Below are 22,993 nucleotides of genomic sequence, written 5' to 3'. Positions count from 1 at the left end.
TATGAGGAGTCAAAACTGCCACCAGACAAAACTCCAATCTCTCTCCAGCAGAAACATTAATCATTAATCACCAGCATTATATTGACATTTTCGTTGTTGCCTGAAACCTGTAGGACACAAGGAATTCTGCAGCAGGTGTTTTTAAATAAATACGTTTTTTCCTAACTCAGCACCCCCTGAACTCAGTGCCAGGTGCGGCTGCAACGGTTGCACAACCCTAAAACCGACCCTGTGTATAACTCAGTGACTCTCATAGCTTCTGTCCCAGTAATTTACTAACATCACTACAAAGCTCTTCAAGCATTCTGTACCCGTGCATCATTGATGACATGCTCAGAGATCCTCGCACCTCCTGTACTTATGCATCAAGGACATAGCACGTAGACTCCCACACTTTCTGTACCAGCAGATTGCTAATATTACCGCCAAGACCTGATACGTTCTCTATATGGTTGTTTTTACATATACGAGAGGGCCTTCAGTTTCTCTACCTATTGTATTGTATTGTGGTATATAGACTTAGAGCTTACTACCTCAGTTTGTGGAGCTGATGCACTTGTTGAGGCTAGTGGCATGCTGCACACTGTGGGGTGTGTGTTTGGAAGAGTGATGTTTTTGCCTTGAGCCGATGTGGAAAGAGTTTCCATGTTGTGTGTGATGAACACTGAGGTGGGGTTATCGTGTTATGGAACACAGCATTTAGCAGTGCGATGGATGAGAAAGTGTGAGGGATAGACGTGCATTTTTATGATATGTTTCCTGCTGGCAGCTCTGATTGGCTCTGCTGGTCCCTTCATGGTGTCCATAATTTACATTTTATGTTTTCAAAACGATTTCCTAACCTAGTTGTCTCAGGAGGATGTTCACTCGGTGATTTATGGATCTACAAGAGGTGACAGGTGTCAATACAGAGTGAGGGGGATAAGAGATCTGCCTGGATCCACTGTGTTACAGTCCTTCCTTTATATGATTGCCCATATGAGATTACAACTGAAGATATTTGCCAAAATTATAAAGAGATTGTTAACTTCAGTAAGTATGGCCAGTTACTTAGGGATAGTTCATGCTGTTCTATAAGGTAAAAAATGAGTTAATTAAATGTTGTGATGTGGGTAAACTGGGGATCTCAGGAGGCCCAGTATTTGTTTAGGCTTTAAGTCCTATTCCATCTTAAGATCCTAAAATTAGGATCAGCTTTACCTACCAGACCTAAGTAGCATGAGCGGCTCGCGTAGGCTACCCTACTTTAGAGTTCCTCTTAAGTGATTCACACAACAGCACACATCCTTTTCTACATGAATTAGATCTGGTACCCTATGTCACATGGAACAAACTTGGTCAAGTGTAGTTCCCACAGGCAAGCCCTCTGAGTTAACCATTTTGTTCACATGGCAGGTTTCTACAGTTAAAGTTAGCAGCCTGCTGTAAAAGCTTGGGAGAACCTCAGCTCTCACCAGTTGTAGTCATGCAGTACCTTGAGCAGCAGAATGCTAGCCACTTCTTCAAACTCTGTGGGCCATCTTCCTCGGACACTGCTGCTGGCACTGATGTAAGGCTTTCACCAGAAAACCCACACAATGCACATGCTACAAAGAATATAAGGTCACCCACTGTAAAGACACTTCCACAATCAATTACTGAGCTATTAAAATATGCCACAATGATATTAGGGCCAGAGTTTGACCATTAATCATTAACACCCTAACAACCACAATTAGAATCCCCCGGCCGAGACAATGCTCAATTGGCACTACATTTACATCCTACAGCGAATAAACCTCTACAGTAGATTCATAATGCATAAAATCCGAAGAGAAATTTTCTTGCCCCAAATAGGATGCTGCTGCTGCCCAACATTTTAAACTGTTCCTTATTTTTGCCCACATTACCCTTTTATACTTCTCCAGGTCCCAGATTTACGATTACCATTTAAGTCCACGCAGTACCTCTACAACCGAAGGCTACATGTGCAAAAACCAGTACCATGGGGGCAACTCCAGAATGTGTGCAGTGAAGTGCCTTTTACTCATACTGATGCAACTGCAGAAGTGCTTCCTCATTTGACACTTGGGTTGAGGTTTGCATTCATCTGCCCTTTCCTCATATTAAATGGCTGCCTATGTAGTCACTGGGCTGGATTCACAAAGGTAAACTGAGACGAAAGTCTAACTTTACAACTTTCGGAATTCACAAAGGGCATTTAAGAGTAGTAAAGTTAGACTTTTATCTGAGTTTTGGTCACAGTTAAACTTAAGACCAAAACTTAAGTTTAACTGAGTTAAAAGTCTAACTTTACAACTCGTAAATGCCCTTTGTGAATATCTAAAGTCGTAAATTTATACTTCATGTCAGATTACCTTTGTGAATCGGGACCATTGTTTTGAAATCTATGCTGGCAGCAACCAAATGAAAGCTATCCCATCAAAGTAAAGGTAACATTACTTCCCTATAATTTCATTACTCTGAGTCCATTTTTTTCACTCTAGTCATTACTCCATGAGGAGTGTCCACCTCCTCTGACTGACCCAGCATAGTCCTGATTTCCTTTTTGATTCCCTAAAAAAGGACACACCTTAATTTATATGAGATCACTCCTCCCCAAAGAATTCTACTCTGGAATATTGAGCACGAAAATAGTGTTGACAAAATATCAAGTGAAAAAATATCAAAAGGTAAGTGCACATAGGGAAATAGAGATTTACTATTTCTAACTCCACGTCTATATACCCTGATGATATACTTATCATTAGGGAACATAGATGTGGAGTTAGGTATCAAAAGTCTATACTTACTTACATTTCTATATTTTGTCCCGCAATATTCTGTCCATGAGATTAGTGTCCTATGATATTCTGTGGTCAATATTTAAGATCCACACCTCTCCAACGGAAGCCATATCATAATTAAGCTACTAAATAATATTGTCTTGCACTTGCTCCACCCCCAGGGAGACTGGGGGATCATAATGACTAGAGCAAGGAAGAAGGGACTCAAAGCAATTGAAGTAACATTTGGGCATTTTAGTATTGAATCCCCATTTACTTCCTTGCTGCAGTCATTACTCTATGAGGCATGCCAAAGCTCCACATTTTGCAAATCACAAAATAAATGGAGAATCATGCCACCATGTGGAATTTATTCCATTGTATCCCGGCTCCTGTGAAACATGCGCTGCAGCCAACAGTACCTTTGAACCAAAGTCACAATAATTTGTTCCATCACATTGAATTCTGTAATGTTTCACAAACGTAGAAGGAGTTGGCATGGAAAAAGCCCAGCAAATTTCCAAAATGGAAGCCCCCTTGGACCTCGACCTATGTAGCCACCATAGTTCTGTTCGATTTCCCTGGAACTCTTCCTGGACAAGATCAACTCTTCCTGGACAAGACACGTTCAGCATATGCTGGCAGAATATTAAACCAAATGCAGCTGCTCAGAGAAGGAATAGAGAGTTTTAATCTTTTCCTCTCTGGACCAAAATTCACAAATATAGAAACAGCTTTCCTGAAAGCAGACACTTTTTCTAAATAGATGAGAAAAGCCCTCTTAACATGCAAGGCATGAAGAGTTCCTTATTCTGAAGACAAGGAATTAGGAACATGCTCTGTATCTGTGACTCTATTTTGGGAACAAAAGATGAACCATGTCTTAGAACCAACTTGTCTTGGAATATCCTTTGAAAAGGGGTTTGCATGATAATGCTCCCAATTGCCAAGTCGTCTTGCTGGGTGATTTCTACCAGAAATAACACTTTCCACATTAAAAACTGCAAGGAAATTGATTCTGTGGATCAAACGGGGGAGTTTTAAAGGGATGTATGTCGTTACAATGCACACTTTTACAACGCATCCACTACAACGCATTCCATTACAACGCAGCACACTACAACGCATTTTTAAAAACTACCTTTACAACGCATTCCATTTCAACGCATACTACCTTTACAACGCATACCATTACAACGCATAATATTACATTGGATTTAAGGTAAGTATTGGACAGTATAGGGGTAAAAATTACTATTCTTACTCCAGGTGGTGCAACAGTAGGGTAAGTGTTGGATAGTATAGGGGTAAAATTACTATTCTAACTCCAGGGGGTGCAACAGTAGGGCAAGTGTTGGATAGTATAGGGGTAAAAATTACTATTTCTAACTCCAGGGGGTGCAACAGTAGGGCAAGTGTTGGATAGTATAGGGGTAAAAATTACTATTCTAACTCCAGGGGGTGCAACAGTAGGGTAAGTGTTGGATAGTATAGGGGTAAAAATTACTATTCTAACTCCAGGGGGTGCAACAGTAGGGTAAGTGTTGGATAGTATAGGGGTAAAAATTACTATTCTAACTCCAGGGGGTGCAACAGTAGGGTAAGTGTTGGATAGTATAGGGGTAAAAATTACTATTCTAACTCCAGGGGGTGCAACAGTAGGGCAAGTGTTGGATAGTATAGGGGTAAAAAATACTATTCTAACTCCAGGGGGTGCAACAGTAGGGCAAGTGTTGGATAGTATAGGGGTAAAAATTACTATTCTAACTCCAGGGGGTGCAACAGTAGGGCAAGTGTTGGATAGTATAGGGGTAAAAATTACTATTCTAACTCCAGGGGGTGCAACAGTAGGGCAAGTGTTGGATAGTATAGGGGTAAAAATTACTATTCTAACTCCAGGGGGTGCAACAGTAGGGCAAGTGTTGGATAGTATAGGGGTAAAAATTACTATTCTATCTCCAGGGGGTGCAACAGTAGGGCAAGTGTTGGATAGTATAGGGGTAAAAATTACTATTCTAACTCCAGGGGGTGCAACAGTAGGGCAAGTGTTGGATAGTGTAGGGGTAAAAATTACTATTCTAACTCCAGGGGGTGCAACAGTAGGGTAAGTGTTGGATAGTGTAGGGGTTTTAATGTAATATTATGCGTTGTAATGGTATGCGTTGTAAAGGTAGTATGCGTTGTAATGGAATGCGTTGTAAAGGTAGTTTTTAAAAATGCGTTGTAGTGTCCTGCGTTGTAATGGAATGCGTTGTAGTGGATGTTGCGTTGTAAAAAATGCGTTGTAAGTGTAGTGCGTTGTAAAAGTTGCGTTGTAAAGGTTGTATACCGTTTTAAAGCATTCAAAATCCACCCAATCTGGAACCAAACTCTTAACTGATATTCTCGCCAGGGAAAAACCTTTCAGTTTTCTCAAAAACCAAGACCTCTAGATTAGCTATATCTTCCCAGGGGTCCCTTAGAGACTTAAAGGCTGTCCATTGCAACCTAAGTGTTGCAACTGCAAGACCTAAAGTAAACTCTTCCTGAAGAAATGTTTCAATCTTTACTTCTTTGCAAGACAACGATTCATAATCATTTCTTTTCACATTGTTTTTTTTTGTAAAGGACTTTCAATGGTGATCATATGAAAGAAGCAAGGTTGATCTCCTTGAAGACTGCCGTGCCACTGTCAAGTCGCTTGGAAGCCCATTTTTCTGACGCTCTAACCTACCGAGTTCCAAGCCGTCAGACGTAATTTGGTGAACAGCCTCTCACTGACTTAGCTGAGGTGGCGAGAATGGAAGTATCCATTACTGCCCCCCTAGCGAAGAAGAAGGAACCAAGACCAGTAGGCCAAAAAGGCACAACCCTTATTACCCTCGCTTTTTGTCTTGATTGTCATCAATATTTTTAAATCAGGCGAGAAGGAGGAAAACCATACAACAGAACTCGAGGTCACTGGCAAGGCATTACATCCACTGCCCAAGCTCCCTCAATCTTGAATTTTGTACTAAACAAGGAATAGTGGTAGTTCTCCTTCAATACAAACACACCCAATTTGGGAAAACCCCTCCTCCGACAAATTCGATGATCACTTGAGGATTAACGCAATACCCCTCAGTGGATGGAAGCATCCTGCTGAGCCTGTCTGTAGTTACATTTTACAGTTCTTTGATATAAATTACTGTCAGAGAACAAACATTCTGTTCTGCCCAACCAAAAATCATTCTTTTTTACACACTGTATCACAATTCTTTATTGTTTTTCACAGAGTATAAATGAGTACAGTGCTACCTGTGCATGGGTAACAATATGTATTATTCTAAAATAAAATATTGATCCGTAGAAGGACAATAAGGATAATAAGGGAAAAAAGGGGCATAACGTTCAATTTCAAATCTTTCATCGCACCCACCCCACAGGTAGGGGAAACAACAGTGAGAATAAGTAGGTGTATACACCATGTATGATAGATGTCCAAGCAATAGGGAATCAAGCAGTTAATCAGTATAGGTCTTTCCAGTTAGTTCCTCTTCCAAAAATCCCCTTTGTTAGCACTGTCAGAGATGTCAGTCGGATTCCTTCCTGTATGCTCAGACAAGACCTGGTTGTAAAAGTGTCTTCCTATCACTAAACTGGATCCCTGATTAAGAGGTGACAATTTCAGATGAGCTAATGTGACCGCCTCCACTTCCTTCCAATTTGAGGAGTATTGTTTGACTAACTGAGACCAACTCCCCTGAATTCCACAGATTTCAAAGTAGCCCCCAAACCATAATTGCTAGCGTCTGTTGTGATGATCTCTGCTAAGGTGGGTGGAGACATGCACACTTTCTTAAATTATTTGGATCTAGCCACCATTCTAGCTCCCCCTTATACTCTGATTCAGGGGAATTGGGTCTCTAAAGTCATAGAAGCTGATTTCCAAAATTTCAGACCATAACGGACTACAACACCCATGTGACACCTTGCTGAAGATACCACCTCCATGGGTGCTGCTATGTCCCCAAGTGAAAATAAGATTATAAAGCTCCTGGAATTTTCAGAACTACCACAGAGATCAGTTAGAAAGACAATAAACACAATATCCTTTGGGAGAAGTGGTCTGGTGTGTCTTTCTTTAGGAAATCAAAAAGGAAAGTTGGACTATATCTGGTTCGTCAGAGAAGATGGACAATCATCATAGAGAAATGACTGGAATGAGTAACTGGACAAAGAGGGAATGTAAGTTTCTTTGAAGGCACCGCTATGACACAACAGACAAACACCCATCACAACAGGAGACAGAACTTCCAAAAATGCAACAAAATAGAACATCGTATATATGCATCAACACATATAGATCTAGCAATCCTGCAGCACCCAGCAGCATGCTCCACTTAGAGCCCATATTCACATACATTAGATAAAACATCTCACAAACCAACCAAGCCACATAAGTGCTTCGTCATGTTGCTCACACAGGCAATAGCCAAAAGATATGTATCAGAGACACAACAGGGGATAACAGAAAAGTCTGTGTCCTATGACATTGAAGAAATACCTCTGGTAGCCCTAAGGTGAGTATTTTCCCCTATGAACCCTTTTATCAACAATTGTTGTAAGGAACAATAGCACCCCAATATGTCCACGTGACCTTGGGTATAAATGTGGCAATTGAAAACAAATGTTCACTTGAAACCCATTTATGAACACAATCTAATTGCACTTACTTCTGTACATGCTGAATCTGTAGACAGAAATTTAAGATATAAGAGACATATTATTCTGTAAAAACGTAGGGTCTGATTATGAGTTTAGTGCAGGGTAACTAGGATGTGCAAAACTGGGATTCCAGCCCTTGTCTTTGAGACCCAATATGTTCCTGGTACGTGCCTCACAAATGGCTACACCCAACAGCCATTGGAAGAGAGACAATGTGGTTAGTTGATGGAGGTTCATACCCTTTGGTTAAGCAATGATTTGTTTAGGAAAGACATTTTCCACAAGATGTGTTGCGTTGGACAATAAATAGTTCCTTTATTGTCTTGTGTGCACAGGTTAACGATGTCAAAGAAACAGCCGACACATGTTTCGCCCAGTGGCCAATCGGCCAGGGGCTTTTTCAATTGGCAATCCTTCCCGGACCACAGAGATTGAGGGAATCACAGAGACCACGTTCTTGAATTTCTACTTGATTGACTGTGACGATTCAGACAGACTTTTGCCTTGAAAAGCCACTGGCCGATTGGCCACTGGGCGAAACACGTGTCGGCTGTTTCTTTGACATTGTTAACCTGTGCATACAAGACAATAAAGTAACTATTTATTGTCCAACGCAACACATCTTGATTACGCGTTTGGCGGCCCAAAGGACCGCTGAACCAGTGGTGGAGGAGCGTTGGATGTCGGGGACCACCGCACCAGGGGTCCAGCCACAATATTACAAGTACGGTGGTCCGACTGTTTTGGGATCTCCGCAACTGCCAGGGATCTGCGATCACTGGTGGTGATGCGGCGGTGTGAGGCCGCAATATGCTTGGCAGGACCGCTGTGGTCTCGCCAAGCATATTCCAAGTTTCCTCACTGCCTGTGTTCACGCCATGAAACTGCTGGCAGTGAGGAAACTCAGGGGGCCCTACATGGCCCCCTGGTGCCTCTGGCCATGGGGATGCAGGCAGGGGGGCACATGGTGTGCCCCCCGTCTGCATGCACACCCAGTTCTTGTATGGCATGGACTTAACAGTCCATGCAGGAACCTGCTTTGGCATTCCCTTTGCAGTGCCATTTTCAGAGGCACTGCCATGGAAATGCCAAAGAATTGCCCGCCAGACAACGAGAATACTCATAATCTGGCGGGTGGCTGGCGTTCGAGTTTGGCGGTGCGGGACTGTGGCATGCTGCTCTGTACCCGCACCTCCAAACTCGTAATGAGGCCCTCAATCTTTTCTCAAATTCAAGTGACATATACAAACAACCAGAATTTCATTATTTCATTATCCAATTTTATTTAAAGACAGACAACAGAAAAAAAATCCTGGTCAATTAAGATAAAGTGAAGTGGTTTATAAATGAGTTCCAAGTGAACACTTTTATCAACAATGGCAATTTGGCATTTGCAGTAATTTTCAACCAAATCAATGTTTGTGCTTAGAATGACAACAGAGTACATTATATACGTCTTTCCATTCTTTGTAGCTTAAGTGCTATCTTTTGAATACTGTACAAAGGAATAAAACTAGGGGTGGGCGGAATTTGCGAAATCCACTTTCGCAAATTATTGCGAAAATGTTAAAAATTATCGCAAACACACGGAAATATCGCGAAGATGCGGAAGTTTTTTTCCCACATGTTCGCGAGATTTTCTGCATGGTTGCGGCTCGCCAACTTACCCATGTGGTTGCTCGCGGGTGCGGCCATCTTGTTTTCAGTTGTCTCGCGGTGCATGATCGCGAGAAGAAAGACGTGATCGTGCGATGCATGACATCACTGCGGGCGCGAACTGTCGCGAGACAGCGCAAATGGCTAAAAACAATACAAAATCTCATGGAGAACGCGACCGGATCAAGAAAACTTGTCGGCGAACGCAGGGATTCAGGTAAGGCGATCGCGCGCGTGCGAGAATGTATTATTTTACAGCGCGAGCAAGAACCAAATTATCGCTAAGCTGCGGAAATGTTGACATTTTCGCGCTTTCCGCGAACGCGAAAATGTCAAATTATTGCAATTCCCGCGAACGGAACGAAATTTTAGCCCAGGCCTAAATAAAACGAATAAAAGATCATAAATCAACCGTCTTAAATATGTGGAGAACTGATATGGTCCATGTGGATTTTATGTATTCTCTTGATGGATGTCTAGTATGAGGGGGGAGAAGTGTGGCATACATAACACATGGCAATAATGGTTGAGCATAGGACAGGAGTACACTGTCCATGCAATGGGGTTTATTAGAATGTGCTGAGATAGTGGAATGAGAATGTTGCAGAGGGGGTGGTTGACAGCTGGAAGGGAGCTATTGCTGGAGGTGGCTGAGATGTCTTTGAGTAAAATCTTTTCTTACCTCAATCCTTCTCCTGTTGTTCTTGAAGAGGAACATCTTAGTCCCTTAACCTACACTGGCACCTCTACATCTTTGATTTTAGCACATGGGGCTGTCACGCTGGCTGTAAATATACATAAATAAAATGATAATAACTTTAAGTTATTATCATTTTATGTTTCCTTTGCGGGCAGGTGTGTGGGCAGGGCTGCTCTGCTCACAGAGCAGGGCAGGAGTGGTTTGCCTACTCCTAAGTGTACAATGACTGTTTGGTCGGCCATCTGGGGCTGACCAAACCAGTCATGAGCACTTTCCCCTTCTCCATGCAGGGAGAACATGCCCACCTCAACAGCGCCTAGCTGAGCTCCGTGTCACAGCGCTCAGACCAATCACAACGTTGCCGCGTTGTGATTGGCTTAGGGAAGGGAGCCTGGCTGCCTGCTTCCTGTTCCTGGCGTCAGGAGCAGGAGCAGGACCAGAAACGCAGAACCGAGGGGAAAAGTAAGTTCATTTTTTTAACATTATTTTTGTGAAGCTCCCTCCCACTATCGCAACTCCCCCTCACGCCCATGCATGACACCCTCGAGACTCGCCGCACCCGACCCCACCCACGAGCCATGCCGGCCGCCACTTGCAGGGCCCCTCAACACATGTGTGAAGGTACCTGCCAAAGTGCCTACCATCTCCTCCCCTGTAACTAGCAGCTTCACCCCGTACCTGATAAACATGATGATGCCCACTCTGGCGATGTCCTCGTGCAGGACCTTCCAGGAGCACTCAATCAGCTCCCTCTGAGCACCAGAGATGGGAGAGACTTCCGGTTGTGGCCTGCTTCTGCCCACTCCACCTGGGATGACTTCGGAGTCGGCCTTCGAACTCTTCCCTTCAGGGACGGTCTTATCAGGAGCCACTCCGGGGCCTGAGAGTGCGCACCCCATCCTGTCCAGAAGCAGCACCCTGAGTCGCTGGGCTGTGGAGAAATCATAATGTCACGCAGCTGATAGCATAGCTCAGTTGGTTAAACATACTCGTTGCAGAGATCTGTGTGTAGCTTTCTGATCACAGGCTCCTGGCTCATTAAGATGGCTCAGTGGGTTGACGTGCCAGTTGCAGAGATTTCTGTGTTACCTACAAGTCAAAAATTACATTTAAATAACGCTTACTACCCCTTTCAAGCATTGAAGATCCTAGTAAGATGCACTTACTTCTTACTATGCACCTACTTCAAGGATATTTGTCTAACCTGCGCCTGCAGGATAAACAACGATCTCTGAGGTTTCTGGTCATCTGTAAAATGGGTCAGAGGGCATGGACTTCAATCTACTAAAATGCTTGGGAGTTGGGATAGCTCAAATGACCTCACACACCCTTTTGCGCCTTGATGACATCACAGGGCTCACCTTGTCCCACCCACAGCCCATGAAAAAAACATGCTTGCTCATGTGGGGTATGAAGAATGAAAAGTAAATAAAGTAAACAGCTCCCAGAAAGCTTTGTTTAGTTTCTGTTCCTTTAACTCAGTTAAACCATCAGCAAGGGTTGCAAGCCCAGGGCAGTGCCTAGGGCACCGCATGCAGGGTAAGCCAGAGATAGCTTCGGCTACACCTGGGCTGATGTGCCTGCCTGAGGGTACTGTGTGCAGTTGGAAGTTATAAGGTCTGAATATTATCGTCCAGCTCAGCCTTTTACCACCAAGAGACTCAGTACATGCTTACCATTCGGTACACCTCTTATTCAAGGCGTACAGTGTGTGACAGTGGCCGACAAAGACATCCCTAAATTTTACCACAGTAAAAAGAAACTGTGGCTCCTAAAAAACTCAAGAACTGTGCAGCGACAGCACAGTGAAGGGAGATAACACTGCCTTTATTTCTCCCGCCGCAGATTCCTGATGAAGGTGCAAAGCTGTGACACGTACCCCACAGCTTCCCTCAAGTAGTCACACTTGTAAGCGCGGCAGTAGCGCCTCTGCATTTCTCTTTTCGCCAATACCCTCAGATGAGGAGATGTACAAACATCTTGGGCTTTTCTTAGAATTTAAAAAAGAAAATTGAGTGCACAATTAAACGGTGGGAGTGCTGTGGTAGAGCAGCTTAACAATCCTCTGAGGCTTTTCCCTATGTGTGCTGCACAAAGAAAGAGGGAAAAACAAGGAGAAATAAACATATTTCTCCTCATTACACCTCACCTGGGAAGATGTATCATTTTCAGGCATTCCCTGGTTTAGTAGACTTAGTAAATCTGGGAATGCGTCAAAATCCATGGGTGGATGGTTGGGAGCTCCCATGATCCACTCATGGAACGCCTTTGCAGGGCAGAGTAACGCAAGACCGAGACTCGTGCTGTCTTGCATTACTCCAGATTTACTAAGCCACACAAAACCATGCAAGGTGGGTTTGCGTGGCTTATTAAACCTCACTGAAGCACTTGTGTTGCCTTGCGTGACCCAGTGGCAATGCAAGGGCTTCGTAAATCTGGGTCTAAATGTCCGTTTTGAGTAAGATGCAACTGCTTAAAATGTCCTTCACAAAGTTGAGGGGGTGTGGCTTGAACATAAAAATGTACATGTTGACTTTTGCTGCTCTAATAAAGCCATGCTATCCTTTCATGAAGGTGCAGTTCCTCAAGTTGTTAGTAGGTATTTCTCACTAGTAAAATGCAAAAGCATTTATATTCTTGCATTAAGCTGCAGGTCCACTAGTCATTACCAGGTGTCCCTATGGAGTCAGATGCAAAAGCATTGAAATGCTTAAATGAAGGTGCAGTTCCACTAGTGTTTACTAGGTGTCCCTCACAAATCAAAGGCAATAGCTTTGTAGTTCGGACACAAAGCTGCAGTTCACTAGTCATTACTAGGCGTCCCTCACAGGTCAAATGCAAAAGCATTGGTAGTCTTTTATGAAGGTGTTGCCCTGAGCTGATTACGAACATTGGAACCCTGCAGATAGTTACCTGCTCTCCCTGCTTGTCCTGTGGTTGCTGCTGGCTCTCATTTCTCCCGCCGCCGCTTTGCTGACTACGCGGCCGCCGAGAGGAGAAAAACTTCAGCCCCCAGAATCCCCAGCCCCAGGAGCAGGTGACGCTAATCACGCGCCCGGAGGTCCTATAAAAACAAGCACACCTCCGGGGGAGCGGGTGTTGCCCTGAGCTGATTACGAACATTGGAACCCTGCAGATAGTTACCTGCTCTCCCTGCTTGTCCTGTGGTTGCTGCTGGCTCTCATTTCTCCCGCCGCCGCTTTGCTGACTACGCGGCCGCCGAGAGGAGAAAAACTTCAGCCCCCAGAATCCCCAGCCCCAGGAGCAGGTGACGCTAATCACGCGCCCGGAGGTCCTATAAAAACAAGCACACCTCCGGGGGAGCGGGTGTTGCCCTGAGCTGATTACGAACATTGGAACCCTGCAGATAGTTACCTGCTCTCCCTGCTTGTCCTGTGGTTGCTGCTGGCTCTCATTTCTCCCGCCGCCGCTTTGCTGACTACGCGGCCGCCGAGAGGAGAAAAACTTCAGCCCCCAGAATCCCCAGCCCCAGGAGCAGGTGACGCTAATCACGCGCCCGGAGGTCCCATAAAAACAAGCACACCTCCCGCGTCGCGGGACGCGCGCGGGCGGACGCCGGGCTAAGCCCGGGCAAAGGGCGGGCCCTCTGTTGCCCTCAGTGGCCGAGGTTGGCCGGGCAGGGCCCTGTCATTTCCATATTGCTGCTCACAGCATGTACATTCTCTACAGCTATTGAAGGCGATAAAACGGTGAGGGTGATACAACTATACAACTATTGACTGGTCGCATATATAAACTATACATTGACAGTTGATTCTTAGTATATCATTGGTTAATTTATTGTGTATTAGTTTTTGCTTTTATCCTTTTACTTGATACAAAATGACAGCCAAAAAACTACGCTCTGGAAGAGTCTTAGGGGGGAGATCATGTATTAAAACTAGGTCCAACCCCCTGAGGAATAATTTTGAACATAGTCTACAATTGAAGGGACAGATGCAGTTGTTTAAACTATGGGAAAAACCAGAGAATAAATATATGGAAGTTCCAGTCACTACTGACAATGAGACAATAACTACGACGGAACCGCAGATAGAAGCAGCCTTCGACACTAACTCTAGGTCAGCTACGGAAAACGTTTCTCCCACCTTACTCCTGACTAAAGATGTAGACATCCTAGCATGTCCTCCCAAAGGAGATAATTCAGTCTTACTGAAGGCAGATTTGAAAGGTTTTCAGTATAATACTCCTAAGGTTACAGAAGAGAAAGTGGAGGATATAAAAGAAATCTCTATTCCGTCTAGTATTGATCTAGAATTGTGTGGTCGTTATATGGGTGAGAGGGTTGTGAAACAGCCTGATCCTTGTATTTCCTTAAACGGAGCAACGCCTTCAGGATTACGGCTATATAGTAGCACCCCCTCTATGACATCTAATGATATTTTTTCACTGCAGAGCGATTTGAAATCTCCTCAACTTAACCTATCAGGTATCTGCTCTCTTACTGCACCTGAATATATAAAAAATGAAAAAACAATTTCTGATTCTCTGATAGCACTTGAGCATCTGCTGACCTCCATATTAGGTTTATTGAATAAATTTGTTGGGAGCACTGACTGTATTATGGATTCAGTTACTGAAATATTGAAAGTATTAACTGCCAAAAATGCTGTGAACAGGTCTATTTTTCCTATCGAACCTATTGCTCAGAACGTTATTGATAGTAACATTGCATTAAGAAAAAATGTATCTGCGGGGTTGGTATTAAAAGTAGATATTCATGAGCCCTCAACCTCTTCTTTACCAATCTCTGCATCTTTGAGGAAAGAATTAGAACCGATTTTGAAGGAAGAACAATCGGCAGTGGTTAACCCAACCGCTGGAAGCGAATTTTTTCCTATTTTTATTCAGGATAAAAAAGAACCTGAAGGTATTGTGGTGACTACTGGGACAGTAATAGAAAAAAGCAGAAAGATTAAAGGGAAAAATAGGAAATCTGTTCGCAAATATAAGAAGAAAAGACAGAGGAAAATTATCTTTCAAGAGCATGTAAATACAGAAGTAACTGATGTTATAGAAACTCTAGATAGTTTAATACAGGAGACTTCATCTATTGAGGTTGCTGGTGGCCTCACCGATCCTCTAGCTGAAGGCCCCCCCGGTGTCAGCACCTTGGATGGAGGACCCCTTTGTTCTGAGGCTGGTGGGATAGAACCTCTTGAACCAAAGGATGAAGTTACAAGTAATAGGCCTATTGAAAAAATAGTACTTAATCCATCGGCATCTACTTTTTGGCCTTTAGCGCATGTGACCACTAATTCATCTACTGTAACACTAAAAACTTCCAACCCATGTGTGGATACTTTGTCACTGGATTTTCTCCCCTTATTCGATTTAGACCTTAATATGAACAGATCATGGTTGCTGAATTCCTTCAAGGACATTGAATGCTTAAAACTTATTTTGTCAAGCGACATTGATTTGGTTTCAATAATGGGGTTTGAAAATGGTCCGCGCGTAAGGGTAAAATTCTGTTAAAAAATAATTGCGAATCTTGTCCTCCAACAAGCGGAATCATTTCAACGTAGAGGGATTGATGGGCTGCCCTTTATTAATAATGGAAATCATATGTTCTTTAGAAAAGGAGCTTCTGAGCTGGGACTTGGGCAAGAAGACCCAATTATTCAAAATAAAGATCTAAAGATACGGGTTTCTAGAGGAAAGCGTATGGTCTCTCAGGTACCTTCTCCCCCTGAAAATCTTCTTATTTCCATGACAGAAGATAATCAACACTGGAATTGGCTTCCTGGAGTTTTATCCAGTAACACATCGAACAACTTAAGACCGTTTCTACATCTTTAACAGTCAATTAAAAATCATATCCTGGAATGCTGCAGGATTACATAATTGTCCTCAGAAGTTTGATTATCTGTTCTCTCTGAATGCAGATGTGCTATGTATTCAGGAAACATGGTGCAAAGATTCTCTTTATGGGGGGAAAAATTATTTTGTATTCGAGGCCCCAGCCACACCCTCAAAAAAAGGGCACGCGAAAGGAGGAATAGCCTGTTTTTTATCAAACTCATTACAATGGCAATTTTCCCATTATAAGGACACTAGTAATCTTTTTCAATCAATTACTATTAATAATTTAGTGTCCACAGGTAGACGGTCCTCTCTTGTAATTCTTAATGCATATATCCCACCTGAAGAGATTTTTAATACCGTTCTGAAGCGAATGTTTTCTTATGTTAAACAACTACTGGAGCTCGATCACCCCCCATATATATTACTTACGGGTGACCTAAATAGTAAACTGTCCACTTCGAGTATAGACTTGTTTAGAAGTAAATTTAAGGAAGAAGCATACAATATACCCCAAGCAATCTTTCCTAGTAAAATGAAAACTAACAAAAGAGGAAAGATATTACTTGAAGAACTTAGCTATGTAGAGGGGTTAATTGTAAATGGTAGGATGCCCTCTGACACTCCGGCTAAGTTTACACATAATTCCTTTAGGGGTGAATCTATTTTGGACTATGTAATTACGGATTATGATTCATTTTCTTATGTTCAGGACATGATGGTCTCTCAATCTTGTTTGAGCGATCATAATGTGATTAATATAATAGTTTCATTACAAACCCCAGATACTGAATCATGGTCTATAATTAATAAAGGTGTTTCAATTCATTGCAAGTCTCGAAGGTGTTTCTGGGACCCTTCCACTATGAAAGACGTACAAAATATTCTTGCCCAAACCTTACTTGATCTAGATGATTGGCAGGGTAGGGAATTTTCATGTTTTGAAACTCTTAAGGAAACCCTTACCATGAGAGCTAGGAAATTAAGTAAACCTAAAAAGCCATATCTCCCTCCTAGTTTATTATTACCCCTAAATAAGGAAATAAATAAACTCGTAAGGCAACAGTTCATTAGTAGAACTAAGGAAAATGAGTATAAGATAGCCTTATTTAGAAGAAGGCGAGCTAGACTTAGAATCAAATTAAAAAGTGAAAAAGAAGATTCTCTCTGGATCAGGTTAAGAGAGGCATCGGCCTTTAATAAATCTAGAGAATTCTGGACCCTAATAGGGAAGGGATGTGGGGTAAGAACTTCCCCTATCCCTATCTCTATTGCCGAAAATGTCTGGATATCATTTATATCCAGTTTGTATGCTTCTAATAATGTAGAGGGGGATAGCTGGGATTTAGCCCTAAATAGTCAGCCTATTATAGAGCTCCCATCTGAGAAAACGATCGCTTCGGTGATAAAGAGTATGAGTGCGTCCGGAGCTATGGGCCCGGATGAGCTGCCCATGTCTATAATAAAGCAAGACGTTACATCCTGGAGTAGGATTCTCCTTCCAGTATTCCGTGCGTGCTTTTTACTGAGATCAGTCCCTAATTCGTGGAGGGGAAGTATATTAATCCCGATATTCAAAAAAGGAGAGCGGGATAGCCCTGGGAACTATCGTTTAATTGCTCTTTTAGATTCGATAGGGAAAATTTTTGCAAAATGTCTTTTGATTTTAATCTCCGAATGGATGGAAGCGAATGACATCCTACCTTTGGAACAAACTGGATTTCGTAAAGAGCATGGTACACTTGATAACTTAACAGCATTACAGGTGATTGTCGATAAATATGTACGTGTTCGCGGTGGTGGAATATATGCGGCATTCATTGATTTCTCCACAGCGTTTGATAAGGTCGACCGACCAACCCTGTGGAGAAAACTCGCTATTCTAGGGATGCCGTTATATTTGCTCGAACTTGTAAAAGCCCTCCACTCGAACACGTGGTGTAAGGTATTACAAGGTGGAGAAAGAGGTTTGTCTCAATCTATCCCCTCACCTAATGGGCTAAAACAAGGGTGCATATTGGCCCCTATATTGTTTTCTCTCTATACGGCAGACCTTCCTTCTTCCATTTCAGTGTGCGGTGGGATAGCCCCGATAATTGGAGGATCTCCTGTATCAATTCTAATGTATGCAGATGATATCCTCATATTAGATTTAACTCCGAAGGGCTTGTCTAACCGCTTATGTGCATTAAATCAATTTGCAGAAGCAAATTTCATGAAGATTAATGCTTCGAAAAGTAAAATCATGTGTATTTTTGGAAAGAAAAAATGTAGGTCTGTAAATTACGGATGGGCCATAGGCGGACATAAGCTAGAGGTGGTAAAAACCTACACCTTTTTGGGTAAAATAATATCGGCAAACTTAAGTGAGAAACTCCATACAGATCATAACTCGCGTAAAGCATTAGCCCATGGTATGGGATTATGCTCCTTGTACAAGGCTACAGGGAAGAGACACCTTACACTATTTATGGAGGTATTTAGGGCAAAGATCCCTGCAACTTTATTGTATGGGTTAGAATTAGTAGAGTTAAAACACTGGGGATTTTGACATAGAATGGAAGGAAAGATATTAAGAAGAATTACTTCCATTAATACAGCTTGTTCTGTATCCTCATGTAGATTGGAGTTCGGACTCAGAAGTTGTTGGGTACAGGGGCTGATAGCTCTGGTAAGGTGGGTAGCTTGCATAGCTAGAGGTAAAAAGGATTCCTTACGGGAAGCCATAAAAAATGAGCTTCTGGGCAATTTCAATGAGTTTTCCCTGTTAGTAAAAAACTTTAGAGAAGCAGTAATTCTGTTAGAGCTGGATGTAAGTACTCTGTTCCTACTTACTCCCTCCGAACTAAACTCTAAATTAAAAAGTGCATCTTGGGAGCTCAGTTATAAATTGGATATGATTGCCCAACAAGGAAAATCGGAAAGGCAACTTCTTTTAAACACATATACATTAAAGCTGCCACAACAATACCTCACATGGAATATCCCCCACAGAGTCCGTAGGTTATGGTACCTGTTAAGACAAGATTTGCTTCCACTAAATCCACTTTTAGCTAAATGGTATGGTGTATCTCCTATATGTAATCTTTGTCATAATGCTGTACAGGATCGTAATCACGTTCTGTTTATCTGTCCTGTTTTACGCCCATTGCGTTACAAATGGTTGAAACCTATCTGTTTACAATTAGGAATTTTAAATGTAAACACTTTTTTTCATGCACTTTACTGTCCTCCAAATGAAATGTTCTGTTTTAAAGTTTTTAACTTTTTTAAAGGTTTTTTAAATATTTATTGAATGAAATATAGAGAAATATCTGTCAATTGTCAGACCAGTGTATATGATGTATCTTCTTCTCATCTGTTTGTCTGTGATTTTATTGTAAGTATTGTTGTATAATTGTGTCTTTATTTTATGTGGCCCTCTTTGAGAGCCAAAACATAATAAACTTAAACTTGAAACTATGAAGGTGCAATTCCACTAATCGTTACTGGGTATCACTCACAAGTCAAATACAAAAGCTTTGCAATTCTTTAATAATGCTGCAGTTCCAAGTCTTTACTAGATGTCCCTCTAAACTTCAAATGAAAAAAGCTTTGGAATTCTTACTCGAAGCTGCGGTTCCACTAGTCGTTATTAGGTGTCCCTCAAGTCAAATGGTTGTTTATGTACAGGAAGGTCCCCCTTCCTGCACATAAATAATCATTTTTCTTAAATGCTGTTTTGCAACTTCTGTGTGTGCGGCATTAAGTACACATAGAAGTTACAAAGCAACATTTAAAGATTCTTTATGTGCAGGAAGGGGGAACTTCATGCACATAAACCTTCTTCCCCTGCACGCAGACACCCTTGCACTATGGTGCAAGGGTGCCTGCGTTGGCGCTAGGCTGCTAAACTTAGCGCCAGCGCTGGGGGAAACGCAGGGCTGCATCATTTTCTTTTACATATGGTACAGCCCTGTGTTTCAGAAGTGGCGGAGAGAGGCATTAAGCCAAGGAGGCTAATGACACTCTCCGCAACTTCCTTGTAAATATGCCCCTTGGTGCAATCTGACATTAGAGGAATTGAGTGGGGTGCAAGCTGGTCTCCTCTGCAGTGAATTTCCATCTGAACCAAAGACCTCCACACTGTGGGGTGGGCCTCCTCGTAGGACCTAATTAAGGGGGCCAAGAGGAGCACTTGTTGTGCCTCTGGGGAACATAGACAAACATCACGGTGAAAACAGTGCTGTGTTTTTAGTGAGAGAAGACAGAGGGGCAGGTAATCGATAACCAGTAACGTATTGTGTCATTCATCACTGTAGGTGTCAAAGTCGGAAGCCCACAACCCCGCCCCCTCCTTTCTGATACATGACACACTGCGCATACCTTGACACTTTAACTGTAGAAGTCAAAGTTGGAGGGCCTCAAATACCCCCGCCCCCCTTCTCTGACAAAGGATGGTAGATACTTTTAGATTTGAAAAAAACAAGCTGTCAATAAAATGTTGGCAATCATGTATTTGATTGGATGTTTAAAAGGGATAACTGAACATAACTTCAGTGATGATTTATTAGATATGTTTAAACTGCAGATTTCTGAGAATTTTTGAGAGTATAAGTTCGTCGTTCCTTTGGGGGCGATATTTTTTCACATGAGGGTGTCACTAAAAACTTTGAAGACCATTGAGCTAAACCTACTAAGAAAGGTTTGCGTGCACTGTTTGCATTAAGAGACACAGTTACCAGTGTGAGGTCAGTTACTGGTTCAGAATTGGGCTACTCCAACTCACCGGTGCCAGGGAGAAGCTGCAGGTGGCACAGAATTCGGCCTCAAGAGCACTGGCATACACCCCGTTCAGACGCCATGCCTACCTCAGTCTTAGACATTCGATTGCCTCCCTGTGGAAGCCAGGCTGAGATTTTAAACTTGGGCCCTCACTCAAAAATCCATCTGAAGTACAAAATTCAAAGAGAATGACATTAAATTAAATGCATTGATTATTAAAGTCGGGCAGAAAGAATCTTTTAATGATGCCCAATGTCAAGAGAGCTAGCACATGGCGTGCTCTTTTTCTTGGCAAGCATCTTTGATGTTCAGTGATCTGCCTGGGTTTATGAAATGAACTGAACATGTGACATGTGTCATGTCACGGCACAACAAATCGCCGGGGTAGCACAAAAGTTTTGTATATATTTGTCACCAGAGTATTCGCTTCACTCAAGGTTCTATTGCCCATGCAAGAAAAATCATTTCTCCAAGGTGCAAAACACAAAAAATACTTCACTGTTCCATAGTTGTCGGGCATTATATAGTGCAATAAGTGCACAGCAAAAGATTCGTGCCGGGGAACCACCAATAACTTTTCACCAACATCTGTAGATTTTGTCAAAGTCAACAACATGGCTTTAGGAAAAATGTGAAAGCTGGTTTACTTAATGTCAAATATGTGTACATTTCCCAACTTTACAGTGCTCGGAAGCCCTGGTTGGGTCGCAAGCGCTCTACGAGAGATGTGACGTCGAGTCTGATGGCTTTGTCAGCAAGGAATTATTAGTTAAATCAAGCTTAAAATGGGGGTGCGGTGTAGAGTAGAGTCTGGGGAGACTTACCTGCCTGTTGGTAAATTCAGATGCAAGGCCTTTGACGAGAGAGCACCACAGAGGAAATCCTAACCAGTGAAGTAAGTACCGAGGTCTGGACGGGAGTCCGAAGCTGCAAAAACAATCCTGGTGTCTGGTGGTGGCGCCAGCTGTGGATGTGAACAAGAGAGATGTCAGGGCCTGGTACAATGCCCCTCGCCTCTCTTTCTTTCTTTCTCTCACTCACTCTCTCTCAGCCTCTCTTTCTAACTTCCCCAAGCCCCTCTCTGCTCTCTCTTCTCTCTGTCATCCCAACTAGACTGTTGTCTTCTTTCACTGTCCCCATTTTTTGATCCCAAGCACGCCCCTCTCTATCTTCACGCTTCCAACCCACCTTTTCTCTCTATTCTTCTCCCGTTTCCCTCTACCGGATTTCTCTCTCTCTGTCTTTTCTCTCGCTTTGCGCTGTCACTGTGTTAGAGTTTCTTCTCTTTGCTAGTCATCGGCGGTCTTCTCTTTCTTCTTCCACAACGCCCTACCCCTCTCCCCCCCCCCCCCCCACCCCCAAAACTCTCCCTACGTCAACTGACTTCTTCCGATGGTTCACGTCCAAGTGGGTTAATGCACCTGCTACCGAAGTTGCGTGTAACGTCTCTTTGACGGGATCGACTTCTTTCAGCCTTCATCATTCCAAGGTCGATACCACATCCGTAAATGTCATGTTGCTATAATACATCTCTTCATACGCTGTTTCTTGAGCTTTATAGCGTGTTATTCCATCTTCCTATACTTTCCTGCTGTATCCTCAGGTTCCTCCCGTTTCCCTCCGCCTCCCTTTCTATTTTTGCTGTCATTTTCTCTCTTTTGTTTTTGTCTTCTCACTGTTTTCTCTTTGCACTTCTCCTTCATAACCCTGACCCACCCCCTCTCTCCCACCTTCTCTCACGTGCAGGGGCTTCTTACCTATCCCATTCCGTTATCTTTCCTTCTCCTACTGATTCACTCCCTGGCAGGTGGATCACATTATGTACCGAGACATCCCGCCCCTTCTCTGCTGGGTCCTAAAGACCGCCGCTTGCTGCCAGCTGTCAACACGTCGCGTGTCATTTTCCTTCTGCCTCTTCGTCCTTTTTTTTTTATGACAGGCTCGGTCCTAGCGGGGGGCCGGGCCCTCCCAACAGAGGCCTTCGGCCCACCCAACGGAAACAGCAACAAGGGATTCCATTTGATTTTTGTTAGTTTCACGTGGGCCTGCTGTCTGGTTTTTGCCTCCTCCACACGCTTGCAGGACAACAAACAATTAACCTGAATGCTTCGTGTTGGTGTGACAGGGTAGTCACAGTGGGAGTGCAGCAAGGCTATTATGCCGAGGCCATGGCTTCAAGGGGCTCCGCCAGCAAAGGGTTCCATTCAAAAGAAAAAATAAGCATTTGCAATGCAATAGGTCTCGCATTTAAGAGAGTTTGAGCTATTGGCAATGCAATAGCTTAAACTCTCGCAAATGCGAGACCTATTGCATGGCAAATATGTGTTTGTTTACTAGCTCCCATGCTGCGCTTTCACATTCATGGAGGCCGTGCCCCTTCCCTTTGACAAGCTGCGTCTAAAGGAAGGTGTGTGGCCGACATTAAAGTGAAACCGCGGCATGGGGCGCTTTGACAAAAAAAGCATCTATTTGTTAAGCTGACAAATAGATGGTTTTTTGTAAAAGCGCCCATGCCAGGCTTTCACTTTAATAGCGGCCGCGCACCTTTCTTTGGGCGCTGCTTGTCTAAAGAATGGGGCGCGGCCTCCATGAATGT

General features: G+C 43.1%; 1 protein-coding gene across 2 annotated transcripts in view; it reads right to left on the bottom strand.

Annotated features, from left to right (window-relative positions):
- LOC146797787 (cytoglobin-1-like) overlaps positions 1 to 22,182 on the bottom strand; it is a 188,865-nt gene extending 166,683 nt beyond the window's left edge. The window contains exons 1-3 of one of the 2 annotated variants that reach the window (XM_085627636.1): positions 22,155 to 22,182; positions 21,222 to 21,361; positions 10,486 to 10,738 (exon numbers count right to left, since the gene is read on the bottom strand). In XM_085627636.1, coding sequence (XP_085483762.1) covers positions 10,486 to 10,706 — 221 coding nt within the window. In that variant the 5' untranslated portion in view covers positions 10,707 to 10,738; positions 21,222 to 21,361; positions 22,155 to 22,182. Of the gene's footprint in view, positions 1 to 10,485; positions 10,739 to 21,221; positions 21,362 to 21,818; positions 22,016 to 22,154 lie in introns of those variants that run through there. The other variant, XM_085627638.1, reaches the window with a different exon arrangement.
- Positions 22,183 to 22,993: the final 811 nt, after the last annotated feature.

Source organism: Triturus cristatus, chromosome 9 (genome assembly GCF_964204655.1).
Source record: "Triturus cristatus chromosome 9, aTriCri1.1, whole genome shotgun sequence".
Classification (NCBI taxonomy): Eukaryota; Metazoa; Chordata; class Amphibia; order Caudata; family Salamandridae; genus Triturus; species Triturus cristatus.
Note: the sequence above shows the minus strand (reverse complement) of the source record. Positions and strands in the feature narration are given on the sequence as shown.